General features: G+C 42.2%; 1 protein-coding gene across 2 annotated transcripts; it reads left to right on the top strand.

Annotated features, from left to right (window-relative positions):
- Positions 1-423: 423 nt before the first annotated feature.
- Positions 424-8,407, top strand: LOC139385448 (methylosome subunit pICln-like). Of its 2 annotated transcripts, none has more exons than XM_071130502.1 (7): positions 424-924; positions 1,275-1,411; positions 1,509-1,631; positions 1,902-2,012; positions 2,281-2,454; positions 7,975-8,041; positions 8,196-8,407. In XM_071130502.1, coding segments are annotated over exons 1-7 (732 nt in total). In that variant the 5' UTR covers positions 424-805; the 3' UTR covers positions 8,197-8,407. The 2 variants fall into 2 exon arrangements, with proteins under 2 accessions (XP_070986603.1, XP_070986602.1); XM_071130501.1 differs by adding an exon at positions 2,106-2,177 and having other exon boundaries at positions 7,975-8,265.
- Positions 8,408-9,698: the final 1,291 nt, after the last annotated feature.

Raw genomic sequence — 9,698 nt, 5'->3', positions numbered from 1 at the left:
CTTGTCTGTTGGTACATACGATCGTACAGCAGCTTGTTTGCATTGTTATTGCCAAACGTCAAAGCGAGGAACATGTTGCTTTTTTACTTTTCGTGCGGCTAGTAGGAAGAGGGAAATCATCACTTTCTCGTATAACCCCCAACCTGTAGTTGGCGGTAATGTTTTCTTGCGGTTGATGTTCCTTCTCCCTCTCCTTTCTCTAATATATCTGCCTCTACTCTTTGTAGTCACTAGTTACCACAGCCACAAAGTCATAAACCTCGCATTTTTCTACAATTTATCTTCAAATTTGATTTAAAACGTTACCATTATACATAACCCTGAGCTATAATAAAGGACCCAAACCTTAAATTAAGACCCAAAAACACCGTTTCGATGTTTTTGAATTTCAGAGCCATGTTTAACTTTGTGGCTGTGGTAACTAGTGGACACCTATGTTCTTGGCGGGGATACGGACTGAGGTACAATAAGAACGGTAACGTTAGCTGCTAGCTAGCAGTGAAAGCAGCGTGGGGAGCTGGTAAATACTACAAAGCGAGCTAGTGGCACTAACGTTTCTGGGGAATGTATACTGAATGCATATTCTAACTAACGTTAACTATTCAGGCTATCGATAGCTAGTTGACTAGTTATATCGTCTTCCCTGCACAAACGTCTAGATATCCGTTTATGTCCAGCAGCGTTAAATAGGCATCTTTGGGAAACGAGATAGCCAACCAGTTCACAGAAGCGCAGTGTTGTTGACAGCTCCGGACCGACCCAAACGAGTGTTTTCTCTGGCCGTCATCGTCATCAGTCTCTGAGGATGGTTCTGCTAAGGAGTGTCCCCGCACCCAGCGAGGGAGTCCGGCATGAACAAGCCGAGACCACGGCGGTGTTGGACGGGAAGGGCCTCGGCGCAGGAACGCTCTACGTTGCTGAAACGTATGCGACGCTATTGTGGATAACTAGCTAAGTTAGCTAGCATTCTTAGCTAGTTAGCATGCTAGCTAATTTATTTAAAGTCCTAAAATCAGGAAGTTTCAAGACTTACATTTGTCTTGTGTTTTTCCTTTGAAAGTATTAACGTGAGCACCATGAACTTGCATTTTTCATCACATCTCCTTGGCTCACACCCTCCCTCCTTGTCTCCTTCTCAAAGCACATTGGCGGGGAAGATATGAGGTTCCTCTGTTTTGAGGAGGCAATGAGGGGAGACGTGATGAATCAAGGAAATACAATGAGTTTTCACCTTGTGACTAGTTGTCAAAATGTTGCTTTCCTGTGTTTTCCAGGCGATTGTCGTGGTTTGACGGTTCAGGGATGGGCTTCTCTCTAGAGTACCCCACTATCAGCCTGCACGCCATCTCACGAGACCTCAGCACCTACCCACAGGAACATCTATATGTCATGGTCAATGCCAAACTCAACGGTGAGACACACCTGTCCATCATGGTAAATATCAAACTCCGTGTAACGCAAACTTGTGAACGAGTAAGAAGTTCTAAGTGTGTGTCTGTGTTCCCCAGATGAGAACGAAGAAGAGATGCAGGAGAATGCCCATGATCAAGAAGATGAGGATAACAGTAGTGAGGAAGATGATTCTGAGGGGATCACAGAGATCCGCTTCGTCCCTAGAGACAAGGCAGCATGTAAGTCAGAGGGGAGAGGGATGGCTAGTAGGGCAGGGCTAAATTAAAGTAAATGCATCTTTATTAAGCAGGTCACATATAAAAACAGTTTCCATATATAATACAACAAGTGCTGCACAGTAGTCAATAACAAGTTCAAACATCTCACTACACACATGCATTACGGATGTCGAAAGCGTTTGGCTCTCGCATTCTTTGACATTCTAGTTTGTAAACACCATGCTAGCTAGCATTAGAACACAGATTTCCCTAACTTGTGTGTGTCTCCAGTGGAGTCAATGTTTTCAGCGATGTGTGAGTGTCAGGCCCTGCACCCAGACCCAGATGATGAAGACTCCGACGGGGACTTTGACGGAGATGAGTACGATGTGGAAGAAGCGGGTGTGTAACACACACTCATTTATACAAGCACACACACACAGTTCTACAAACAGTACACTCACGCTTTTACATACAGTTTACAATCTCACATAGATGGAGTAATAAAGAAGATGATACTAACATTGTATCTCCACCTTCTTTCTCCCTTCAACGGAAAAGAGGCAGGTATGAAGCCTAACAACTATGCACTCACCCTATCAGCTGCTACTACTACACACACAGGTACACACACCACTCACAAGTGTTATTCTCTCTCTTTGTCCTCCAGAGCATGGTCAGGGTGATATCCCGTCGTTCTGTACATATGAGGAGGGTGTGTCGGGTCTGACGGCTGAAGGCCAGGCTACTCTTCAGAGACTGGAGGGCATGTTAGCTCAGTCTGTTGCTAACACCTTTCACATGGCTGGGGTCCGCACTGATGAGGCCAATGGAGAGTTTGACGGTGGGTCACACACATATCGTACAAGGATAGGTCACACAAATACTCAAACACAGGATACGAGGGTAGGTCACACACTGAAACAGTATTTTTTTTTAATCCCTGGTTAACATTTCAGCATGAGAATATAAATAATACACAGCGGATGTTCGTGGCTTTGCTTGTTAGTGGTGTATTGTAACAACCACCAGATGGCGCCAGAGGATAGTAACAATGATCCCACTCGACATAGTCGCTACATAACAGCAAATGCCTTACAAACAGAATGTAACATATTACAATATAAGATGCATACAAAAACATAAGTTCAAAGGACTGGTGTAAGATTGGTTAAAAAAAACATTACGAGGCTAGCTCCTTGGGCGCATGTCTGTCATAAGCAGGAACTTAGCCATGGAGTCCTCTAAAAGTAAAAATAAGAGCATTGAAGTCAGCCTGATTCTGGCAATTGGTCCTTCTCCTCTTGAGCACCGGATGGTTCTCCAACTTCTCTGCCTGCCACTGACTTATCTCCCATCACTACAAAAGAGTGAAAAAAACCCAACATTTCTGTGCCTAAATGTACCTCTGAGAAGGAGTCATTTTTCAACCTAAAGATGCCATTCTAACATGAACCTAAACAATAGATTCAAATGTATTCTACAACACACCTGAAATATAGCACAACACATAACCGGGCACCCCAGTCTTCTCATTTAACTTGGGCATGATGAGGTTTAAAACAACTGCCTAAATATGATGGTTGAGGTGCACTTACTTTGAATTGGCTTCACCATGCTTTTCCTCAGTCTTCTTTTCACCAGGGGCATCTCTTCTCTGTCTTCCAGCACCTTTTCTTGCACTCCTTCCATTTCTTTATTACTTTCTCGTAACATATTATCCCTCTGCTAGAATCTCTTTCTTCTTTCGTACCATCTCTTCCTTATTATGCAAATCTATTTAACTTCTTCTTTCTATTTTTTTCTGTCTCTTGTGCCATCTCCTTCTCCCTCTTATAGCATCTCTCTCCTATTTGGTAGTATATTTTTGATCTCCTTAATAGCTCCTTCACCTTGTCTCTTTCTCCATGTTGATGACATGGTACCTGTTTCCATTTCCCTGCAACACGTCAAATTCCAAACCTGTGTATTTATTCCAACATACAACACAAAATTATACAAATAATAATCTGTGTTTCATAATATTTATTTTGTTACCGGTAGTTAAACTGATGGAAGTATGATTGCTTTAAAAGTTAAAAAGGTATGATTTTTGAACCATTTCTACTGTCAGGTTGTGTTGCAATCTGCTGTAATGTCACCTAGATTACTTTGCAAATATCTGAGAGCTGTAGCTCTGTATGTCAGAGATTAGCAACAAGCCCTAAATACTCACCGGTCTCTGCAATCTTCCACCAATAATGTACTGGAGATATAAGGTACTGTCTGTTGGCGTTATAACTCAGTATAGTGTAAATATCTACAGTTGAAGTCGGAAGTTTACATTCACCTTAACTTCTCTGGGATTAGTGGGATGCTAGCGTCCCACCTCGACAACAGCCAGTGAAATTGCAGGGCGCCAAATTCAAACAACAGAAATCTCATAATTAAAATTCCTTAAACATAAAAGTATTATACACCATTTTAAAGAAACTTGTTAATCCAACCATACTGTCCGATTTCAAAAAGGCTTTACGGCGAAAGCACACCATGCGATTGTTAGGACAGCGCCTAGCCACAAAAAAAAACTGACATTTTCCAGCCAAGGAGAGGACTCACAAAAGTCAGAAATAGCGATTAAATTATTCACTAACCTTTGATCTTCATCTGGTGGTACTCACAGGACTCCATGTTACACAATAAATGTTAGTTTTGTTCAATAAAGTCCCTCTTTATGTACAAATACCTCAGTTTTGTTCGTGCGTTTAGTACAGTAATCCAAAGGCACAAAGCGAGCTCACAACATCCAGATGAAATGTCAAAGTTCCATTAAAGTTTGTAGAAACATGTCAAATGATGTTTATCAATCCTTAAGATCTTTTTATCATAAATATTCAATATTTCAACCGGACAATACCGTTTTCATTAGAAAGGAAAGAAAACGAACGGCGCGCTCACGGCCACACGCAATAAACAACTCATGGCTTTCAGCTGAGCCACTTGCTCTGAGTGGTCTTATTCTCTCCCTGAAGCCTGAAACTACTTCTAAAGACTGTTGACATCTACTGGAAGCCTTAGGAAGTGAAAAATGACCCCACAGACACTGGATACTGGATAGACATTCACTTAAAAAACTAAACTTTAGAATTCCCACTTCCTGGTTGGATTTTTCTCAGGTTTTCGCCTGACATATGTTTTCTATCCAAATCTACCAATTATATGCATATCCTAGCTTCTGGGCCTGAGTAACAGGCAGTTTACTCTGGGCACGCTTTTCATCCAAACTTCCCAATGCTGCCCCCTATCCCAATGAAGTTAACCAAATAGATTTAAACTCAGTTTTTCACAATTCCTGACATTTAATCTTAGTAAAATTCCCTGTCTTAAGTCAGTTAAGATCACCACTTTATTTAAGAATGTGAAATGTCAGAATAATAGAGATTTATTTCAGCTTTTATTTCTTTCATCACATTCCCAGTGGGTTAGACGTTTACATACACTCGGTTAGTATTTGGTAGCATTGCCTTTAAATCGTTTAACTTGGATCAAATGTTTCAGGTAGCCTTCCCACAATAAGGTGGGTGAATTTTGGCCCGTTCCTCCTGACAGAGATGGTGTAACTGAGTCAGGTTTGTAGGCCTCCTGGCTCGCACACGCTTTTCTGCTCACACATTTTCTATAGGATTGAGGTCAGGGCTTTGTGATGGCCACTCTAATACCTTGACTTTGTTGTCCTTAAGTCATTTTGCCACAACTTTGGAAGTATGATTGGGGTCATTGTCCATTTGGAAGACCCATTTTCGACCAAGCTTTAACTTCCTGATTGATGTCTTGAGATGTTGCTTCAATATATCCAAATAATTGTCCTTGCTCATGATGCCATCTATTTTGGGAAGTGCACCAGTCCCTGCTGCAGCAAAGCACCCCCACAACATGATGCTGCCACACCCGTGCTTCACGGTTTGGATGGTGTACTTCGACTTGCAAGCCTCCCCCTTTTTCCTCCAAACATAACGATGGTCATTATGGCCAAACAGTTCTATTTTTATTTCATCAGACCAGAGGACATTTCTCCAAAAAGTATGATCTTTGTCCCCATGTGCAGTCGCAAACCGTAGTGTGGCTTTTTTATGGCCGTTTTGTAGCAATGGCTTCTTCCTTGCTGAGCGGCCTATCAGGTTAAGTCGATATAGGACTTGTTTTACTGTGGAAATAGATACTTTTGTACCTGTTTCCTCCAGCATCTTCACATGGTTGTTTGTTGTTGTTCTGGAATTGATTTGCATTTTTCGCACCAAAGTACGTTCATCTCTAGGAGACAGAACACGTCTCCTTCCTGAGCAGTATGATGACTGCGTGGTCCCATGGTGTTTATACCTGCGTACTATTGTTTGTACAGATGAATGTGGTACCTTCAGGTGTTTGGAAATTGCTCCCAAGGATGAACCAGGCTTGTGAAGGTCTACAATTATTTTCTGAGGTCTAGGTCTTGGCTGTTTTCTTTTGATTTTCCCATGATGTCAAGCAAAGAGTCACCGAGTTTGAAGGTAGGCCTTGAAATACATCCACTGGTACACCTCCAATTGACTCAAGTGATGTCAATTAGCCTTTCAGAAGCTTCTAAAGCCATGACATCATTTTCTGGAATTTTCCAAGCTGTTTAAAGACACAGTTAACTCTGTGTATGTAAACTTCTGACTCACTGGAATTGTGATACAGTGAATTATAAGTGAAATAATCTGTCTGTAAACAATTGTTGGAAAAATGTGTTGTCATGTACACAGTATATGTCCTAACCGACTTGCCAAAACTATAGTTTGTAAACAAGACATTTGTGGAGTGGTTGAAAATGAGTGTTAATGACTCCAACCTAGGTGTATGTAAACTTCTGACTTCAACTGTACCTATATCTTAACGTAGTAAGTTTATATAACTCAGTATACAGTGCATTCGGAAAGTATTCATACCCCTGGACTTTTTACACATTTTGTTACGTTAGAGCCATATTCTAAAATGTATTAAATAAAAAATTAAATCACACACTTCCCCATAATGACAAAGCAAAAACAGGTTTTTATAAATGTTTGCAAATTCATAAAAAATAAATTAAAATTAAAAGGTTTCAGACCCTTGGCTATTAGACTCAATTGAGCTCAGGTGCATCCTGTTTCCATTGATCATTCTTGATGTTCTACGACTCAATTGGAGTCTACCTGTGGTAAATTCAATTGATTGGACATGATTTGGACCTGTCAATATAAGGTCCTCCAGTTGACCGTGCATGTCAGAGCAATAACCAAGTTATGAGGTCGAAGAAATTGCCTGTAGAGCTGGCCGCCTGGCCAAACAGCAATTAGGGGAGAAGGGCCTTCGTCAGGGAGGTGACCAAGATCCCGATTGTCACTCTTGATAGAGCTCCAGAGATCCTCTGTGGAGATAGGAGAACCTTCCAGAAGGACAACCATCTCTGCAGCACTCCACCAATCAGGCCTTTATGGTAGAGTGGTCAGGTGGAAGCCAATCCTCGGTTAAAGGCACATGACAACACGCACCTAAAGGACTCTCAGACCATGAGAAACAAGATTCTCTGGTCTGATGAAACCAAGGTTGAACTGATTGCCAAGCGTCACATCTGGAGGAAAGCTGGCACCATACCTACGGTGAAGCTTGTTGATGTTTTTCAGGGACTGAGAGACTAATCAAGATCGAGGGAAAGATGAACGGAGTGAAGTACAGAGAGATCCTTGATGAAAACCTGATTTAGAGTGCTCCGGACATCCAACTGGGGCGAAGATTCACCGTCCAGTAGTACAATGACCCTAAGCACACAGCCAAGACAATGTGGCTTCAAGTCCCAGCCAGAGCCCGGGCTTGAACCTGATAGAACATCTCTGGAGAGAACTGAAAATAGCGGTCCAGTGACACTCCCCATCCAACCTGACAGAACTTGAGAGGGTCTGCAGAAAAGAATGTGAGAAACTCCCCAAATACAGGTGTGCCAAGCTTGTAGGGTCATACCCAAGAAGAATCAAGTCTAATCGTTGCCAAAGGTGCTTCAACAAAGCACCAAGTAAAGGGTTGGAGTACTTATGTAAATGTGAAATTTCATTAAAAAAATATATTATGGGGGGGAAGAAATCTTTGAAAAAGTGTCTGAACCTGTTTTTGCATTGTCATTGTGTGTAGGTTGATGGAGGGGGTTCAGAGCCTCTTCCTTGAAAAATAACTGATTGACCAGCATGTATGAAGTACTAAGTATAGCCCAAACCTGTTATAGACACATGAGCATGAAGACAGCAGTATGTGTTTAATGATAATCAGTATATTGGCTTGTGGGTCTGCTTTGTCTATTCTAGTCGTTCTATTTCTTTGTCTGTCTTTGCAGATGGGATGGAGGTGGATGCAGGGTCGACGATGGCCGGACAGTTTGAAGATGCAGACGCAGACCACTAGTAATAACGTATCATAATACTATGTTGTAATTATCAGTACGTTTGTGATGTTTTGTGTTATCACCGTGTAATCCACATCCTGCTGCCAACCTTATGGACCTGTTTACCATACTTTTGTTAAGTCTCTCACTCTCTCCCCCTCTCCTTCTCCCAGATGGAACTCAACTCTACTGCCAGTCAAAGCACTTGTGGGATAGGAGGAGAATACAGTCTCTCCACTTCCTGATTTTCTGTTCATCTCAACATACACAGATTCTTCTCTTGTGTTTTGTACCTGGAGACCAGTTGTACTGAGATTTCCCCAACAGGGAACAGTGTTGCCTTTGTATGAAATCTCTTCATTAAACACACGTGTTTTTGTATAAAGAATGAGGTGTTTCTTCTGTGCACTTTCTAGAGGAGAATTGTAGGAGCTCCACTAGTGCATCTGGAACTCTAATTTAGTTGAAATATGTTTCATGTCTTTGTGTATTAAAAAGAGGAGAGTGTGCTGAAATGGCTTTGGGCCAAAGTAGAAGCGGAACATGGGCACCAGAGGCAGCAGTCTAGACCGCTAGACCAGTCTGACTTTAAACTTATTTGTAATAAAATTGGGTAGTGCATCATCAGTTCCTCTTGCTATGCTAGTCATTACATACCTTAGAGAGCTATTTATAACTTGTCAGAAATGTCCAGATCAACTAGCCCACATTAGCTAATGCTTTTTTTTTTACATTTAAAGTTCTTGTTTTGTTTTTGCCTGTAAATATTGTGGTAATTTTTGTGGAAAAGTTTGGGAGTCCCTGCACTAGACTACCCTTGGCCACAGAAACCAAGGTTTCTTATTTGCTTTGCTTTTAGGCAGCATGAGCAGAGCGAGAGCCACTTTAAACTATTGTTCTTAGGTGAGGTGTTGTGTCAATCTTGAAAATTGAACCAGAGCGCAATTTTAACCCTGAGCAACGCAAGCCTCTCACAGAGCACTTACAAATACACCACCACAAAATTTGTGGATTTGGCTATTCAAGCCACAATCGTTGCTGATATGTGTATAACGAGCACACAGCCATGCGCTCTCTATAAGCAAGGCTAAGATCACCATGTGCAATGCCAAGCATCAGCTGGAGTGGTACAAAGTTCCCCGCCATTGGACACTGGAGCAGTGGAAATGGATTCTCTGGAATGATGAATCACGCTTCACCATCTGGCAGTACGATGGACAAATCTGGGTTTGGCGGATCCCAGGAGAACACTACCTGCCCGACTGCATAGTGCCAGCTGTAAAGTTTGGTGGAGGAGGAATAATTGTCGGGCTGTCTTTCATGGTTAGGGCTAGGCCCCTTAGTTCCAGTGAAGGGACATTTTACGTTACATTCTAGATGATTCTGTGCTTCCAACTTTGTGGCAACTGTTTGGGGAAGGCCCTTTCCTGTTTCAGCATGACAATGCCCTCCTGCACAAAGCGAGATCCATACAGAAATGGTTTGTCGAGATCAGTGTGGAGGAACTTGACTGGCCTGCACAGAGCCCAGACCTCAACCCCATCGAACACCTTTGGGATGAATTGGAATGCCGACTGCGAGCCAGGCCTAATCGTCCAACATTAGTGTCTGAACTCATGCTGTTGTGGCTGAACGGAAGCAAGTCCCCGCAGCAATGTTCAAAGTGTGTGGACTGC

The sequence above is a fragment of the Oncorhynchus clarkii genome, chromosome 27 (genome assembly GCF_045791955.1).
Source record: "Oncorhynchus clarkii lewisi isolate Uvic-CL-2024 chromosome 27, UVic_Ocla_1.0, whole genome shotgun sequence".
NCBI classification, from domain to species: Eukaryota; Metazoa; Chordata; class Actinopteri; order Salmoniformes; family Salmonidae; genus Oncorhynchus; species Oncorhynchus clarkii.
This window is presented reverse-complemented; position numbering and strand designations above follow the sequence as displayed.

Bases quoted from the DNA above. Each gene is read 5' to 3' on its own strand.
- LOC139385448 (XM_071130501.1), top strand. From the start codon at position 806: ATGGTTCTGCTAAGGAGTGTCCCCGCACCCAGCGAGGGAGTCCGGCAT. The intron at 925-1,274 runs GTATGCGACGCT...TGTGTTTTCCAG, and splicing joins ACGCTCTACGTTGCTGAAAC to GCGATTGTCGTGGTTTGACG. The intron at 1,412-1,508 runs GTGAGACACACC...TGTGTTCCCCAG, and splicing joins GGTCAATGCCAAACTCAACG to ATGAGAACGAAGAAGAGATG.